General features: G+C 39.9%; 1 protein-coding gene across 1 annotated transcript; it reads left to right on the forward strand.

The window, feature by feature from the left end:
- On the forward strand, nucleotides 1465–1893 carry LOC109946799. The gene has a single exon (XM_020555642.1). It carries the CDS (start codon nucleotides 1465–1467, stop codon nucleotides 1891–1893), a length of 429 nt encoding a protein of 142 aa, XP_020411231.1.

Here is a 20418-nt window from a genome sequence, read left to right on the forward strand (position 1 = left end):
AAAACAAATATTAAACAAAAACAAATACGATTGAAAGAAAGAGTTTTGAATATCAATTTATAAAAACACTAGGGTTTCACCAACACCTAGCAATCCTATGAACTTTTACCAATTACTTATGATTTGCACATGCCACCTTGAAGGTTAGGTTTTCCTAATGTATATTCTACTTGGAACCTCCAACACAGAACGTATATCTAACATGCAACCCGTCCGGACGTTCGGATCAAATCTGAACATGAAAGACTCATTAAGTTTTGTGAAAACCCTTTGAAAAACCATGCAACCCTTAAGACGTGGTGTTCATCTTAAGTGAAATTACAATTATTAATAACAAGAAGCTAGCATCAATTTCAGGGAACCTTCCGACCAAAATTGCATCCAATTACTTTTCTAAAAATCCTAATGGTGATCAGGCATTAAGACAATTAGATAGTTTAAAACAGTGATTAACAATTCAAGTAGGCATGCACTCATCATAAGCAATTAAATAAAAATCACATATTCATGCTAAGGTTCAAGGCTTCACCCTAGCAAAAGAAATTTAGTTACGCATACTCATAATTGAAATCCAAGAAAATATCATTAAGAAGAAAAGAATGAAAACACCTGAAAGTTGTGAAAACCCAAAACCCTAGCAATTGCTCTCCACAATACAAAGTTCAAAAGTGAAAAAGGGAGTCCTAAATTCCTTGTGAGAAAGAGCTTAAATACCCCTTAAAACCTAGCTGCCAATGTACAGCTTTTCTATCCCCACAAGGAAACTAATTAAAGTAAAATAATACTAGGAAATAAAGTCCAAATTGGAATAGGAGAATTTGCCCAAAATCAGCCCAGCCACGTTTTGGCCCCAAATCTCCTCCAAATCTGGCCCAAGATAGCTTGTTTTAAAGATAAAAATGTTCTGAACACTTCTCTAGAAGGCCACGAACCCATCCGAGGTCATCTTGGGCTCCAAAAACGCAATAAAAGCCCAACACGTCACTATTCCAGCACCGCGCACTGCTCCTTTATTTTGTTGCCAGAAAATAACCGCTTGGAAGAAAAATCTGAAATTTTGATACGATCAAGCTAAGTGACTCAAGAACGTCCTCCAACTGGAATTACTCCAAAATTCCTCAATTTGATTATGTTTTGCTCCAGAGAGGGTCGAAAGTCCTATATTGGAAATATAATTCAAAGTATCAAAATTCTTCCAAAATATTAACCAAAATATACTAAGAATGAGGTTAAATATATAATATAAAATATGTCCATCATACACCATACCACCCACAGACATCTGGTCAAGTTGAAGTTTCAAACAGAGAAATAAAGCGTATTTTGGAGAAAACAGTGAGCTCTACACGCAAGGATTGGAGTTTCATACTAAATGATGCTTTGTGGGCATACAGGACAGCTTATAAAACTCCTATTGGGATGTCACCATTCTGACTTGTTTATGGGAAAGCCTGTCATCTACCTATGGAGCTGGAGCATAAAGCTTACTGGGCCATTAAAGAGTTAAATTTTGCATATGACTCAGCTGGGGAAAAGCGGAAATTGCAGTTAAATGAGCTAGAGGAAATTCGTCAAGGTGGTTATGATAGTTCTCGCATCTACAAGGAAAGAACTAAGGCATTTCATGACAGTCAAATTTTACAAAAGGAATTTCAGCCAGGGCAAAAGGTTCTGTTATTCAGTTCAAGGCTCAAGTTGTTTCCAAGAAAATTAAAATCTCGCTGGACTGGACCCTACCTAGTGACTCAAGTTTTTCCTCATGGAGCAGTTCAAATCACTAATGAAGATAAAGGCAACACGTTCAAGGTGAATGGTCATAGGCTGAAACCCTACGTGGAGACACCCTTTGACATTGCAGCTGAGTCTTTGACTCTGAAGGAACCAGTGATTTGACCACCAGGCTTCTGCAAAGTCTAGCTACAGACTTAAAATAAAGCTCTTATTGGGAGGCAACCCAATTTTTCTAAACTCTTTACTTCTTTTATTTTCAAAACAAAAAAAAAAAACAAAAAAAAACAAAATTTTTTTGTTGTTTTCTTTATCTAGTTGTTTCTATTTTCTTTCTATTCCTAACACATAATTGACTCAATACAGGACACAACCATCAGCAGCAAGCATCAAAAACAGAAAATCCTATACTGGAATCTTGCACCCAGTAGCAGCTGGAATCTTGCACCCAGCAGCAAGTCTACATTAACATCACCACATCTACACTATACTGGAAGTTAAAGCAATTCAGATGAGCTCACTCAAAGATGCAAGTTTGGGGGAAGCTATTGCGTATCCAGCACATATATATAATTTTGAGAAGTTAATTTTTGCAGCTCAGTTTGCATCACATAGCCAGACACCACACAACTGAGTATCGCTCTCAGAACCAACCAAAAGACACAAATAAGCAGAAATTCTCACAATCCAGAAAGACCCATGAATTAATGCAGATCTACAACATAAAAAATAAAAAATAAAAACTTGCAAGGATTCGATATTATACCCACTCCCAACTTGAAGATTGACTTGCTCGCTGAAATCCGCCAACAGACGGGGATGAGTATCTCTGAACAAGGCAACGAAGTCTGCAATAATCACTCTTGTTCTTAATTACTTTCAACACAAAAATACCCACACTGAGACCCAGTTACTAGCACAACGCGAAGCTTATCGTTAACCAAGCTCAGGAACTCCAAGTGTATGTGGTGTTGGGGTTGAACTCGGTCTGGGTCAGCTCATCCGAGTGATTGGGGTCAGAGTTGGGATGGATCTCGATGAGGATCCGATTGTCTCTTCGACGAAGCCGCAGCGGATGGTGATTTTGATTTTGTTGAAGGTTCTCTGGATCTGGCACCCTCACACAGATGAACCCACACGTCTATGCTCTGAAAGATAGCCAAGGCTCTTGAGTTCTTGCTAGAGATGACAAGGGGAGAGGGTGGAGATGGATGGGTTGAAACTGAGTGCAATAAAAAAGCATCTTTTGTGATTTACAATTTGAGCTGGGAATGGCCAAAGGCGGAGCTTGTTGGCTCTGGACTCAAGGTTAGACGAAGGGGATCCAATTTGTTTTCAAATGACACATGCCGCGGATGCACCAGGTTATATTGCAGCCACTGCCAATAGTTGACACATGTGTGGACTTGGGCTGTTGGTCAGCGCACTTCGCATCCCAGCTACAGGTCATGCCTCGAATCACCGCAGCATCACCTCCGCATCCCTGGTGTGTTCTCTTTTTTTTTATTTTTTTATTTTTCTCTTTTGCTTTTTTCTGTTTATGTTTTATGTTCTTTTCTTTTCTTTTTATTTATTTTTTTTATTTTTTTTATTTTTTTTCTCTCCTAATTACTTCTTTAGTTGTTTCCTTTGTTTATTTTCCACACCTTGAGGACAAAGTCTGATTTAAGTTTGGGGGTGGGAAAGTAAATTTTATATTTTTCATTTTTTGAGTCTTGTTTAAAAATTTTCATTTTTAAGTTAATATTCATAGATTATTTTAAACGTTAGAACAAATGAACATGGTGAAGATCAATCCCACAATAGAGTCTTTTCTATTTATTGTTGCTTAGACACTAATTCATGAATTATACTTTGAAATTTGCACATCACATCAACATGGTTTTTGGGGAGTGAGATTGGAATACTTACTTTTTGTCCAAGTGTGTTTTAATTTCTGTTCAATATAAATAAAGTTAGTATGTGTTATAAAGTAATAATTGCCTCACCCGATGCTTTGCTAGTAACCGGGCCAGTCCTGCCTAATCAGCAGTGATTCTCGAGACAAAAGGTAGAGTTTTGGCATGAGGCAAGGTGGTTAGTTGGTTTCGTAGCCTTTTCAGCTTGAGTTAATAAGTCCTTAGGGTGTTCTACACCTAGTGCCCTAAAATCCGAGTGGTTTGGGAGACATTGACCTAAAGCTCGCTACACGGTTGGATCGAAAGCTTAAGGGAACCAACATTGCACAACCACTACTGTTACTATAAAAAACAAAAAAAAATAAAATAAAAAATAAAAAGGGAAAATAAAAAGTGTGGAGTGTGTGAAGTATAATAAAAGGGATGAGAGTTAAGGGTTTTAGTCGAGTCTCCTTAACTATGATGGTTCACTTTACACCGAAGGAAGTTTGTGAATTCTTTTCTAATTGAGTCTAAATAGCTTAGACTTTGTGGTGGGATTACTTGGATCTATTGAAAGGATGTTCTAGTTTTTAAAATTTTCTATGGATTGCAACTTGAAGGTGGAAATTTTGTCCTGGTTAAGTGTTAGCTAGATGTCTAATCTGTTAAGTTTTTATTTTTGTTGGAGTCTTGTTTCGCTTGAGGACAAGCAAAAGCTAAGTTTGGGGGTATTTTGATGGACATATTTTATATTATATATTTAACCTCATTCTTAGTATATTTTGGTTAATATTTTGGAAGAATTTTGATACTTTGAATTATATTTCTAATATAGGACTTTTGACTCTCTCTGGAGCAAAACATAATCAAATAGATAAATTTTGGAGTAAGTCCAGTTGGAGGACGTTCGTGAGTCACTTAGCTTGATCGTATCAAACTTTCAGATTTTTCTTCCAAGCGGTTATTTTCTGGCAATAAAATAAAGGAGAAGTGCGCGGTGCTGGAATAGTGACGTATTGGGCTTTTATTGCGTTTTTGGAGCCCAACATGACCTCAGATGGGTTCGTGGCCTTCTAGAGAAGTGTTCAGAATATTTTTATCTTTAAAAGAACCTATATTGGGCCAGATTTGGAGGAGATTTGGGGTCAAAACGTGGCTGGGCAGATTTTGGGCAGATTTTCCTATTCCAATTTGGACTTTATTTCATAGTATTATTTTATTTTAATTAGTTTCCTTGTGGGGATAGAAAAGCTGTACATTGGCAGCTAGGTTTTAAGGGGTATTTAAGCTCTTTCTCACAAGGAATTTAGGACTTTCTTTTTCACTTTTGAACTTTGCATTGTGGAGAGCAATTGCTAGGGTTTTGGGTTTTCACAACTTTCATGTGTTTTCGTTCTTTTCTTCTTAATGATATTTTCTTGGATTTCAATTATGAGTATGTGTAACTAAATTTCTTTTGCTAGGGTGAAGCCTTGAACCTTATCATGAATATGTGATTTTTATTTAATTGCTTATGATGAGTGCATGCCTACTTGAATTGTTAATCACTGTTTTAAACTATCTAATTGCCTTAATGCCTGATCACCATTAGGATCTTTAGAAAAGTAATTGGATGCAATTTTGGTCGGAAGGTCCCCTGAAATTGATGCTAGCCTCTTTTGATTAATAATTGTAAATTCACTTAAGATGAACACCACGTCTTGAGGGTTGCATGGTTTTTCAAAGGGTTTTCACAAAACTTAATGAGTCTTTCATGTTCAGATTTGATCCGAACGTCCGGACAGGTTGCATGTTGGATATACGTTCTGTGTTGGAGGTTCCAAGTAGAATATACATTAGGAAAACCTAACCTTCAAAGTGGGATGCAAATCATAAGTAATTGGTAAAAGTTCATAGGATTGCTAGGTGATTGTGAAACCCTAGTGCTTTTATAAATTGATATTCAAAACTCTTTCCTTCAATCGTATTTGTTTTTGTTTAATATTTGTTTTTTTAGAATCAACCAAATTCATAATCATCTTTCTTGACCTTTTATTTTAAGTAGTTATTTGGAATTTATTTTTACTTAAATTGCTAATTAGTCCTTGAGGAAAACGACTTTGCATGAGCATCTATACTACAATAGCCTTGTATTCTTGCAAGTATTTTATGTGATTTTAACTCTGTTTGCACAGGTACTAAAAATCCTATCAGTATCTAGGTGCAGGATGCATGATTCTCCTAAGGCATGTGATTATGCATGGTATCTACACAACACTTGATCTCTAATATGCAACCTAAGCATGGTATCTACTTAGAATAAAGCATACAAGAGTCATTAAGCTCCTTGAGAATATGATAATCACACAAGTCCTAGAACATGGTATCTGTCCTAGTCAACCTATGGTTATTAACCCCTTGAATGATTCTTAGGCCATTCATGTGTTTCTTGTGAAAGGAGAGTAGAATTGGTGAATCTAAACCCCTTCCCAACCTATGCTAGATGCATAAAATCCTAGTTAGCTACTCCAAGAAAACATACATCAAGCACATAATAAACTGGAGATTAACAACTTGATAATAAAAGCAAGAAAATCAATTAACTATAAAATCATCCATAACATTGAATATTCATGACTAGGGCTTCATCCTAAGCCCTAACTAAATGGATTAGTTAGACATAACTATGAATACATAAAATAAGAAATACATAGATAAGATAAAGAGAGGAGAAGAACTAGATGATGGCAGCAAGGAAGTTCCCAAGACAGCTCCAAGCTCCCTTCTCTCTTTGTGGTGAATCTGAAAGTGTGTATGAGAGTAATGGATGAAGTGAATGTGTGTGTCTGACCCCCCTTGAATGAGTGTGCAGCTCTCTATTTATAGAGTGCAATTTCGTCCTCTCCTTTGGCTGGTGAAGCACACCTCTCTTAGCTGCTCCCAACTGCTCCAGCTGCCCATACTTGCCAACTGCTCCAGCTGACAAATACATGCTTTGGTATGGTTTCTTTATGGAAAGCTTGACTTTTGTTTATCTTTCTGAGCTTCTGAGCTGATTTGACTCATATGTGTGGCTGCCCATGTGTAGCACATGGCTCTAGGGATGTAGCCACATTAAATGTGATGGCAGCCAACATGACATTTCTGTGGACTTGGTTCAGTCTTTGACGTGCTGAGGGCTCCAGATATATCCAATTGGGCTGAAATTTGGATATGTTATAATAAACACCCAATAGAACAACTTCTATCAAGGATGTCTCCTCATCCGACCTGTGTAAGTTGATGAAATGAGGCCAGCACGATGACCTACGAAACTGGACTGACAAGGAGTGTGTCTCAAATTGGTTTTGTCTTTAAGCTCATATTCCTCTTGTGCCACTCAGCCCATAACATGCATGAATTGTATCAAATTTCATCCCCTTGCTGTCTTAACCAACAAAACACACAAACACAGGTAAGAGACTCAAAATAAAGAGAAGCTAAACAAAATTACTAAGCAAAGAAGGCATGCAAATGTGTGAAATTGTGACCTTATCACCAATCGATATCGGATTGAGTCCAAAACTTGGGGAACATCCTAATATGGTGGGAGGAGTCATTTGGTGGGTTTTGAGTGAAATCCAATCCCTAGAACTATGCAATACACCAACCACTCCATTTTGATAACAAACTTTGTACGAACCTGAATTGTCCAATTTGATGGAACAATCGATATCGGATTGAGTCCAAAACATGGGAAACAACATAATATGGTGGGAGGAGTCATTTGGTGGGTTTTGAGTGAAATCCAATTTCTAGAACTATGCAATACACAAACCACTACATTTCAAGACGAACTTTGTACGGACCTGAATTGTCCAATTTCATGGATCAATCGATATTGGATTGAATCCAAAACATGGGGAACATCATAATATTGTTGGAGGAGTCATTTGGTGCGTTTTGAGTGAAATCCAATCTCTAGAACTATGCAATACACCGACCAATCCATTTTGATAACGAACTTCGTACGAACCTGAATTGTCCAATTTCATGGACCAATCGATGTCGGATTGAGTCCAAAACTTGGGGAACAACATAATATGATGGGATTAGTCATTTGGTGGGTTTTGAGTGAAATCCAATCTCTACAACTATGCAATACACCAACCACTCCATTTCATAACGAACTTCGTACGAACCTGAATTGTCCAATTTCATGGACCAATCGATATCGGATTGAGTCCAAAACTTGGGGAACATCATAATATAGTGGGACGAGTCATTTATTGGGTTTTGAGTGAAATCCACTCAATTTTGCAATACACGAACCACTCCGTTTCAGAACGAACTTCGTACAAACCATAATTGTCCAATTCCATGGAACAAACGATATCGGACTGAGTCCAAAACATGGGGAACATCATAATATGATGGCAGGAGCCATTTGGTGAGTTTTGAGTAAAATCCAATGGCAAAAACTACACAATACACCACGCACTCCATTTCATAACGAACTTCGTACGAACCTGAATTGTCCAATTTCATGGACCAATCGATATCGGGTTGAATCCAAAACTTGGGGAACATCATAACATGGTGGGAGGAGTCATTTGGGGGGTTATGAGTGAAGTCCAATCTCTAGAACTTTGCAATACACCAACCACTCCATATCAGAATGAACTTCGTACAAACCTAAATTTTCCGATTTCATGTACCAATCGATATCGGATTGAGTCCAAAACCTAGGGAAAATCATAATATGGTGGGAGGAGTCATTTGGGGGGTTAAAAGTGAAGTCCAATCTCTAGAACTATGCAATACAACAACCATTCCAATTCAAAACGAACTTCCTACGAACCTGAATTATCCGATTTCATGGACCAATCGATATTGGATTGGGTACAAAACTTGGGGAACATCATAATATGATGGAAGGAGTCATTTGGTGAGTTTCAAGTAAAATCCAATGGCTAAAACTACGCAATACACCACCCACTCCATTTCATAACGAACTTCGTACGAAACCAGAATTGTCCAATTTCATGGACCAATTGAGATCGGATTGAATCCAAAACTTGGGGAACATCGTAACATGGCGGGAAGAGTCATTTGGTGGGTTTTGAATACAATCCAATCTCTAGAACAATACAATACATCAACCACTTCATTTCAGAACGAACTTCAAACGAACCTGAATTGTCCAATCGATATCGGATTGAGTCCAAAACTTGGGGAACATCATAATGTTGTGGGAGGAATCATTTTGTGAGTTTTTAGTGAAATCCAATGGCTAAAACAATGCAATACACCAACCACACCATTTCATAACAAACTTCTTACGAACATGAATTGTCCGATTTCATGGACCAATCGATATTGGACTGAGTCCAAAACCCGGGAAACATCATCATATAGTGGGAGGAGTCATTTGTGGGGTTTTGAGTGAAATCCAATGGCTAAAACTGTGCAATACACCAACCACTCCATTTCAGAACGAACTTCGTACGAACCTTAATTGACCAATTTCTTGGACCAATTGATATCGGATTCAGTCCAAAACTTGGGGAACATCATAATGCGGTGGGAGGAGTCATTTGGTGACTTTTGTGTGAAATCCAATTTCAAAAAGTAAGCAATACACCGGCCACTCCATTCCGTAACGAACTTCGTACGAACTTGAATTGTCCAATTTGATGGACCAATCGATATCGGATTGAGTCCAAAACTTGGGGAACTTCATAATATGGTGGGAGGAGTCATTTGTTGACTTTTGAGTGAAATCCAATGGCTAACTCTTTGAAATACACAAACCACTCCATTTCAAAACAAACTTCGTACGAACATGAGTTGTCCAATTTCATGGACCAATAGATATCGGAATGAGTTCGAAACTTGGGGAACATCATAATATGGAGAGACGAGTCATTTGGTGATTTTTAAGTGAAATCCAATGGCTAAAAGTATGCAATACACCAACCACTCCATTTTAAACCGAACTTCATAAGAACCTGAATAGTCCAATTTCACGGACCAATCGATATCAGATTGAGTCCAAATTGGGGAACATCATAATATGGTGGGAGGAGTCATTTGGTATGTTTTGAGTGAAATCCAATCTCCAGAAGTATGCAATACACCAACCACTCCATTTCAGGATGAACTTTGTACGGACCTGAATTGTCCAATTTCATGGACAAATTGATATCGGATTGAGTCCAAAACTTGTGGAACATCATAATATGGTGGGAGGAGTCATTTCGTGAGTTTTGAGTGAAATCCAATCTCTAAAGCAATACACCAACCACTCCATTTCAGAACGAACTTCGAACGAACCTGAATTGTCCAATTTCATGGACCAATCCATATCAGATTGAGTCCAAAACTTGGGGAACATCATAATATGGTGGGAGGAGTCATTTGGTCACTTTTGAGTGAAATCGAATGGCTAAGTCTTCGAAATACACAAAGCACTCCATTTCAAAACGAAATTCGGACGAACCTGAATTGTCTAATTTCATGGACCAATTGATATCGGAATGAGTCCATAACTTGGGGAATATCATAATATGGTGGGAGGAGTCATTTGGTGAACTTTGAATGAAATCCAATGACTAAAACTTTGCAATACACCACCCACTCCATTTCATAACGAAATTCGTACTAACCTGAATTGTCCAATTTCAGGGACCAATCGATATTGGATTGAGTCCAAAACTTGGGGAACATCGTAATATGGAGGGATTAGTCATTTGAGTGAAATCGAACGGCTAAAACTACGTAATACACCAACCACTCCACTTCAAACCGAACTTCGTATGAACCAGAATTGTCCAATTTCATGGACCAATCGATATCGGATTGAGTCCAAAACTTGGGGAACATCATAATATGGTGGGAGGAGTCATTTGGTGGGTTTTGAGTGAAATCCAATGGCTAAAACTGTGCAATACACCAACTACTCCATTTTAGAATGAACTTCGTACGAACCTGAATTGTCCAATATCACGGACCAATCGATATCGGATTGAGTCCAAAACTTGGGGAACATAATATTATGGTGGGAGGAGTCATTTGGTGGGTTTTGAGAGAAATCCAATCTCTACAACTATGCAATACACTAACAACTCCATTTCATAAGGAATTTTGCACGAACCTGAATTGTCCAATTTCATGGACCAATCGATATCGGATTGAGTCCAAAACTTGGGGAACATCATAATATGGTGGGAGGATTCATTTGGCGGCTTTTGAGTGAAATCCAATGGCTAAAACTATGCAATATACCAATCACTGCATTTCATAACAAACTTTGTTCCAACCTGAACTGTCGGATTTCAAGGAGCAATCAGTATCGGATTGGGTCCAAAACTTGGGAAAAATCATAATATTGTGGGAGGAGTCATTTGGCATGTTTTGAGTGAAATCTAATCTCTAGAACCATACCACACACCAACCACTACTTTTCAGAATGAACTTCGTACAAACCTGAATTATCCAATTTCATGGACCAATCTATATCGGATTTTTTTCAGAACTTGGGGAACATCATAATATTGTGGGAGGAGTCATTTGGTGGGTTTCGAGTGAAATCCAATCTCTAGAACTATACAATACAACAACCACTACATTTCAGAATGAACTTCGTACGAACCTTAATTGTCCAATTTCATGGACCAATCGATATCAGATTGAGTCCAGAACTTGGGGAACATCATAATACAGAGGGAGGAGTCATTTGGCAGGTTTTGGGGGAAATGCAATAGCAAAAACTATGAAATACACCAACCACTCCATTAGGGAACGAACTTCTACGAACATGAATAGTCCGATTTCTTAGTCTAATCGATATCGGGTTGAGTCCAAAACTTGGAGAACATCATAATATAGTGGGAGGATTCATTTGGTGGGATTTCAGCGAAAGCTAATAGCAAAAACTATGAAATACACAAACGACTCCATTAGAGAACGAACTTAGTATGGACATGAATAGCCAATTCCTTGGACCAATCGATATCAGATTGAGTCGACAACTTGGGGAACATCGTAATATGGTGGGAGGAGACATTCGGTGGGTTTTGAATGAAATCCAATATCTAGAACTATGCAATACTCCAACCACTCCGTTTCATAACGAACTTCGTACGAACTAGAATTGTCCATTTTCATGGACCAATCGATATCGGATTGAATCCAAAACTTTGGGAACATCATAATATGGTGGGAGGACTCATTTGGTGACTTTTGAGTGAATTCCAATGGCTAAAACTATGCATTACACCAGCCACTCCATTTCATAACGAACTTCGTACGAACCTGAATTGTCCAATTTTATGGACCAATAGATATCGGATTCAGTCCAAAAGTTGGGGAGCATCGTAATATGATGGGGGGAGTCATTTGGTTTGTTCTGAGTGAAATCCAATGGCTACAACTATGCAATACACCAACGACTAAACTTCATAACGAACTTCGTACGAACCATAATTGCCCAATTTCATGGACCAATCTATCGGATTGAGTACAAAACTTGGGGAACATCATAAGATGATGGGTGGAGTCATTTGGTAAGTTTTGAATGAAATCAAATGGCTAAAACTATGCAACACATCACCCACTCCATTTCATAACGAACTTCGTACGAACCGGAATTTTTCAAATTTCACGGAACAATCGATATTGGATTGAGTCCAAAACTTGGCGAACATCATAATACGGTGGGAGGTGTCATTTGGTGACTTCTGAGCGAAATCCAATGGCTAAAACTTTGAAATACACAAACCACTCCATTTCAGAACGACCTTCGTACGAACCAGAATTGTCCAATTTCGTGGACCAATCCATACCGGATTGAGTCCAAAAGTTGGGTAACATCATAACATGGTGGGAGGACTCATTTGGTGGGTTTTGAGTGAAGTCCAATCTCTAGAACTATGCAATACACCAAGCACTCCATTTCATAATGAACTACGTACGAACCTGAATTGTCCAATTTCATGGACCGATCGATATCGGATTGAGTCCAAAACTGGGGGAACATCATAACATGGTGGGAGGAGTCAGTTGGTGGGTTTTGAGTGAAGCCCAATCCCTACAACTATGCAATACACCAACCACTCCATTTCATAACGAACTTCGTACGAACCAGAATTGTCCAATTTCATGGACTAATCGATATCGGATTGAGTCCAAAACTTGGTGAACATCAAAATATGGTGGGAGAGGTCATTTGGTGCGTTTTGGGAGAAATCCAATCCGTACAACTATGCAATACACCAACAACTCCATTTCATAACGAACTTTTTACAAACCTGAATTGTCCAATTTCATGGACCGAACGATATCGGATTGAGTTCAAAACTTGGAGAACATCATAATATGGTGCGAGGAGTCATTTGGTAACATTTAAGCGACATCCAATCTCTTGAACTATGCAATACACCAACCACTCTGTTTCATAACGAACTTCGTACGAACCTGAATTGTCCAATGTCATAGACCAATCGATATCGGATTGACTCCAAAACTTGGGGAACATCATAATATGGTGGGAGGAGACATTTGGTGACTTTTGAGTGAAATCCAATGGCTAAAACTATGCAATACACCACCCACTCCATTTCATAACGAACTTCGTACAAACCTAAATTGTCAAATTTCATGGACCAATAGATATCGGATTGAGTCCAAAACTGGAGGAACATCATAATATGATGGAAGGAGTCATTTGGTGGGTTTTGAGTGAAATCCAATTTCTAGCACTATGTCATACACCAACCACTCCATTTCATCAGGAACTTCCTACGAACCTGAATTATCCAATTTCATCGACCAATCGATATTGGAGCGTCCAAAACTTGGGGAACATCATAATATTGTGGGAGGGGTCATTTGGTGGGTTTTGAGTGGGGTCATTTGGTGGGTTTTGAGTGAAATCCAATCTCTACAACTATGCAATAAAACAACCACTCCATTTCATAACGAACTTCGTACGAACCTGAATTGTCCAATGTCATAGACCAATCGATAACGGATTGACTCCAAAACTTGGGGAACATCATAATATAGTGGGAGGAGACATTTGGTGACTTTTGAGTGAAATCCAATGGCTAAAACTACGCAATACACCACCCACTCCATTTCATAATGAACTTCGTACGAACCTGAATTGTCCAATTTTATGGACCAATAGATATCGGATTGTGTCCAAAAGTTGGAGAGCATCGTAATATGATGGGGGGAGTCATTTGGTTTGTTCTGAGTGAAATCCAATGGCTACAACTATGCAATACACCAACGACTAAACTTCATAACGAACTTCGTACGAACCATAATTGTCCAATTTCATGGACCAATCGACATCGGATTGAGTACAAAACTTGGTCATAATATGGCGGGAGGAGTCATTGGGTGACTTTTGAGTCAAATCCAATGGCTAAAACTATGCAAGAAACCAACTACTCCATTTCATAATGAACTTCGTACGAACCTGAATTGTCCAATTTCATGGACTAATCGATATCGGATTGGGTCTAAAACATAGGGAACATCATAATATGTTGGGAGGATTCATTTGGTGACTTTCGACTGAAATCAAATGGCTAAAACTTTGAAATACACAAACCACTCCATTTTAGAACGAACTTCGTACGAACCTGAATTGTCCAATTTCATGGGCCAATCGATATTGGATTGAGTCCAAAACTTGGGGAACCTCATAATATGGTGGATGGAGTCATCTGGGGGGTTTTGGGTGAAATCCAATCTCAACAACTATGCAATACACCAAAACTCCATTTCATAACAAACTTCGTACGAACCTTAATTATCCAATGTCATGGACCAATGGATATCGGATTGAGTCCAAAACTTGGGGAACAACATAATATGGTGGGAGGAGTCATTCGGTGACTTTTGAGTGAAATCCAATGGCTAAAACTATGCAATACACCAACCACTCCATTTCAGAACGAACCTCATATGAACCAGAATTGTCCAATTTCAGGGACCAATCGATATCGGATTGAGTCCAAAACTTAAGGAACATCATAATATGATGGGAGGGGTCATTTGGCGGGTTTTGAGTGAAATCCAATCTCTAGAACTATGCAATACACCAACCACTCTGTTTCATAACGAACTTCTTACGAACCTGAATTGTCCAATGTCATAGGCCAATCGATATCGGATTGACTCCAAAACTTGGGGAACATCATAACATGGTGGGAGGAGACATTTGGTGACTGTTCACCCGTTTTCGTGTTTACTCCTGAGGTGGAAGGGCGAAGTTCCCCACTGGCTTGGAGACCATTTGTTGGTCGACAAGTCAGCTTTCTTTGGTGTGTGAGCGTGCCACTGCTAGCAATGTAAATCCTAGCAGACTTCTTTTTAGAGTGGATAACTTTCGCCCCAAGTTACTGACTTCTAAAACAAACGATTGTGAATTTGGGTGAGGAATATCTCCCAAGTAAGTTCTTTTCTTGCCTCAGACTGGTGAGGACTTTCATAATTTATCTCAGTATCATATGGTTGTTCTGGCCAGAACAGATAATATTAAAGTGGACTGTTTTAGGCAGAACTGCCTTTTACAAAATTAAGAAGGGAGAAATCAACTCTAGAAAGACAAAAAGATGGTTGGAATCCCATTGCTGCCTGGGTAGAAACTTCTGATCCAGGCTGGACTGAGTATATCTGTGCTGGATTGAGCTGTCAACAACTTCAACTGCTTAGCTTCAGCTGTAAATCGATACCAAAGTTCAATTTTGGCGGAGCTTTAATCTACTTCAAGCCCTGGGAGGCTTTTGAGCGGGCATAACTACAGCTTCTTCAGTCTGAAGGGGCAGAAGTGGCTATTTTCGAAGGTCTGGTAGGCTAGGGATTGCACTACGAGCGTTGTTCTGCTTGAGCAGGACTCGTTATAAGTTTGCTAAGGTCTCCACGTTTGTGAAAACTCAAACTCTGCTTGCCTTGGCTTTTGCTGAACTAAATTTGTAACGAGGGAGATCTCGTTTTAGAAGACTTATTTTCTAAGTCTGAACTTTGGAATTCTGATCTAAAGCTAGTTTCTCTTGGAATCCAAGTGAGCTTTTGGTTGTTTTTTTTTTTTGGTTGTTTGTTTTTTTGATTGATTGATGAATTGAGTGTCCGTTGCTTCCTTGCCTACCTTCGTTTTTATAAGAGACCCTCTTAGGGAGGTGGCTTTTGTTTAGATTTTAATAATGGGCGGTAAAAAGATCTCCTATAATGTAAAGTAGAAGGGATTTTTATCAATCATGGCAGATAGGCTCTCAGTAGTCACCTCCTAAAGCAGTCCCTTCCCTGGTTTCCTGGGTTGTAGTTTTCTATTTCGACCACCGCCATCGTCTGTGTGGGCTAAATTTTATGGCGGTTGGTTTTCTTTTGTATTTTCTGAACAACTCCCTGTTTCCCGTTCTAACTTGGAAAGCGTGACCCGTGAATTCCTTGGAAGATGGTGTATTGTCTTGGAGCAAAATCTCCGAATACATATGGGTTTTGATCTTCTGTTGGCAGTGTTTCAGAGATGTCCCTCTCATATTTTAACTTAGTTGGAATTGCTGACTTTTCAAAGCTGAGGTAGCCATGTGGGTGTGTTTTTTGTCCCTTGGGTTTGAACCCAACAAAAATTATGGGCTGATCCCTGAAGCCCAAATGACAGTTTGGTCTTTCTTGGGCTGGGGGCCTTGTTTTTCCTGGCGTGAAGCCCAATCTGTCTGGATCCTAATTTTATTATCCTCAAGCTTTTTGGGCTGCGCAGGTAATTTTACCATGGGCTTGTCTTTTGAATTTTGGCGTGCCAAATTTAGGCCCAAACAATGCCCCCTAAGTCTGAATCATTTTGGAACTGGAACGGTTTCAGACTTAATGTTTTTTGCCATTAATTTGCGCGCCAGTCTTTTCCGTTTTTTAGCCCACGTCTGCCACGTCCGCCTACTGCGAACTAGAGTTCGTGGGAAAACGGCTAGTTTATTAGCTAGTTACTAGCTAATAATCATCAGGTGCCGTCCCATCTTCTTCTTCCCACATGTTCGAGCTTCTCTTTTAAAAGAAATTCAAATCCACCTCTTCTGAAAACCTAGCCCTTCCGACTCCATTCTTCCGCGTTTTTCTTCGGGATTTCCATTGTTTCCTTCGGACCTCCCTTTTCTTTCACTCTTTCTCTCTCCGCTTCTTCCCTCGAATCAGAAATGTCTTCCCCAAAGTCTCGTGCTCAGTCTTCTTCGGCTCCAATTCCTCCCGATTACATCACTGGGACCGGGATTGATGCTCATGCGATAGAAGTCAGGAGCAAGCTTCATCCTTTTGCCCAAAAAAACCTGGACGAGAATGTCCTTCATTTGTTCGAGAACACCCTGGTGTTAGAGCGTCACTGGTTTGGTCCTGTTCCGTCTGAGATGGCAGAAATGCTAAAAAAGGATGCCGAGGCTCCTTTGTGCTTTGAGAGTACTTCTGCCCTGGCTTCTTATTCTTGGGTTAGCAAGAATTTGAGCCGGTCCTTCCCATCCAGCGAGGTGAGGAACAGTCCGGTCAAATAGGCAGGCTGGATTGACAAACTTCTTCCGAGGTATGGGGGTCACTGGAGGAGAGCCGGGATTTATGACGCCATTCTCCTGTCCAAGCAGTCGATTAACAGAGATGAGAACCTGCTTGCCGCTCTTTGTGCTTCTGGAATTCTGCCAGTAACACGTTTGATTTCCATGTGGGTCCTATGGCGCCAACCCTGCTGGATATGGCCCAGATCTTTGGGTTCAGGCCCCATGGTAGGCCTGTTGATGCAGTTGGAGATTATCACAGGCGGAAGAATCAAGAAAAAGTGGCCACTCCCTTTACTATCTCTCCGGCCACGATCAACCAGAACTGCTCCTTCTCCAATTATCTGAAGAAATTTAGTGCTGAGAAGGACAAGGATCAGCAACACATGTTGTTCCTTCTGTATTGGCTGAACCGGTTCGTTTTCCCCAATCGGTCTTCTGCAGTTCTGCTTGAGTACAGACATTTGGCAGAAGCACTTCACAATCACACTGATGTGGGGCTTGGGCCTACGGTTCTGGCTCACCTTTTCAAGAACCTGCACACTGCCACCCTGGAGAATCCATTGAACCTGTCGGCCCCTGGCGCATTCTGGATGATCTAGATCTAGCTGCAGGTCTATTTTCCAGAGCTAAGGTTCCCAGACATAGTTCTGCCTGAAGACCAAGTCCTGGCCCTTCCTCTGATATTGGCAGAAGTGCCCAAGCGTTCTATTGAGGAGTACTTGATGCTCTTTAGGCATTGTACAAAAAGGTCGGCAGCTCAGTGGCAAGTGGTGATCAGAAGGACCTATCCTTGGTTCCAGACCGGATTTCGGTTGTTCGAGAAGGAGCCAGAAGACGAGGCTGCCAGAACAAACTTCAGGAGGAAATTTCTGAGCATTACTCTGCCCAGAGATCTACCCCATGGTGGGGGCAAACCTCCAAATTATCATCTGGGGGCAGAAGTCTACCATCCCAACTTCTGTGTAAGGCAGCTTGGCTGTCCCCAGCTCATTCCGCTGAAATCATATCGGGGTTGCAACCGGGCCTCCTCTTGGAGGGATGCAGATGATCTGGAGGTGCACAAGGATGCCCGGTGTGCAGTGAACAAATCTCTTGAACTATGCAATACACCGGCCACTCAATTTCGTATCGAACATCGTACGAACCTGAATTGTCCAATTTCATAGACCAATAGATATCGAACTGAGTACAAAACTTGGGGAACATCCTAGTATGGTGGGAGGTATAGTTTGGTGACTTTTGAGTGAAATCCAATGGCTAAAACTATGCAATACACCAACCACTCCATTTCAGAATGAACTTCGTGCGAACCTGAATTGTCCAATTTCATGGACCAATCGATTTCGGATTGAGTCCAAAACTTGGGGAACATCATAATATGGTGGTAGGAGTCAATTGGTGGGTTTGGAGTGAAATCAAATTTCTAGAAGTATGAAATTCGCCACCCACACCATTTCATAACGAACTTAGTACAAACTTGAATTGTCCAATTTCATGGACCAATCGATATCGAATTGAGTCCAAAACTTGGGGAACATTATAATACAGTGGGAGGAGTCATTTGGTGGGTTTTGAGTGAAATCCAATCTCTACAGCTATGCAACACCCCAACCTCTCCATTTCATAGCGAACTTCGTACGAACCTGAATTGTCAAATTTCATGGACCAATCGATATCGGATTGAGTCCAAGACTTGGGGAACATAATAATATGGTCGGAGGAGTCATTTGGGGGGTTTTGAGTGAAATCCAATCTCTAGAACTATGCAATACATCAACCGCTCCATTTCGTAACGAATTTCATACGAACCTGAATTGTCCAATTTCATGGACCAATCGATACCGGATTGAGTCCAAAACTTAGGGAACATCATAATATGGTCGTAGGAGTCATTTGGTGGGTTTTGAGTGAAATCCAATCTCTTGAACTATGCAATACACCGACCACTCCATTTCGTATCGAACTTCATACGAACCTGAATTGTTCAATTTCATGGACCAATAGATATAGAATTGAGTCCAAAACTTGGGGAACATCCTAATATGGTGGGAGGAGTCATTTGGTGACTTTTGAGTGAAATTCAATGGCTAAAACTATGCAATACACCAACCACTCCATTTCAGAACGAACTTCGTGCGAACCTGAATTGTCCAATTTTGATGGACTAATCGATATCGGATTGAGTCCAAAACTTGGGGAACATCGTAATACGGTGGTAGGAGTCAATTGGTGGGTTTAGAGTGAAATCCAATCTCTAGAACTATGAAATACGCCACCCACTCCATTTCATAATGAACTTCGTACGGACCTGAATTGTCCCTTTTCATGGACCAATCGATATCGGATTGAGTCAAAAACTTGAGGAACATCATAATACGGTGGGAGGAGTCATTTAGTGGGTTTTGAGTGTAATCCAATCTCTACAGCTATGCAACACCCCAACCTCTCCATTTCATAGCGAACTTCGTACGAACCTGAATTGTCAAATTTCATGGACCAATCGATATCGGATTGAGTCCAAAACTTGGGGAACATAATAATATGGTCGGATGAGTCATTTGGTGGGTTTTGAGTGAAATCCAATGGCTAAAACAATGCAACACACCAACCACTCCATTTCGGAACGAACTTCGTACAAACCGAAATTGTCCAATTTCATGGACCAATCGATATTGTATTGAGCCCAAAACTTGAGGAACATCATAATATGGTGGGAGGATTCATTTGGTGGGTTTCGAGTGAAATCCAATGGCTAAGACTTTGAAATACACCAACCACTGCATTTGATAACGAACTTCATTCCAACCTGAACTGTCCGATTTCATAGACCAAACAATATCGGATTGGGTCCAAAACTTGGGAAAAATCATAGTATTGTGGGAGGAGTCATTTGGTATGATTTGAGTGAAATCCAATATCTAGAACTATACCACACACCAACCACTACATTTCAGAACGAACTTCGTACAAACCTGAATTATCCAATTTCATGGACCAATCTATATCTGATTTTGTCCAGAACTTGGGGAACATCTTAATATTGTGGGAGGAGTCATTCAGTGGGTTTTGAGTGAAATCCAATCTCTAGAACTATACAATACACCAACCACTGCATTTCATAACGAACTTCGTACGACCCTGAATTGTCCAATTTCATGGACCAATCGATATCGGATTGAGTCCAAAACTTGGAGAACATCTTAATACGGTGGGAGGAGTCATTTGGTGGGTTTGGAGTGAAGTCCAATCTCTAGAACTATGAAATAAGCCACCTACTCCATTTCATAACGAACTTCGTA

Source organism: Prunus persica, chromosome G1 (genome assembly GCF_000346465.2).
Source record: "Prunus persica cultivar Lovell chromosome G1, Prunus_persica_NCBIv2, whole genome shotgun sequence".
NCBI lineage: Eukaryota > Viridiplantae > Streptophyta > Magnoliopsida > Rosales > Rosaceae > Prunus > Prunus persica.

Bases quoted from the DNA above. Each gene is read 5' to 3' on its own strand.
- LOC109946799 (XM_020555642.1), top strand. From the start codon at position 1,465: ATGGAGCTGGAGCATAAAGCTTACTGGGCCATTAAAGAGTTAAATTTT.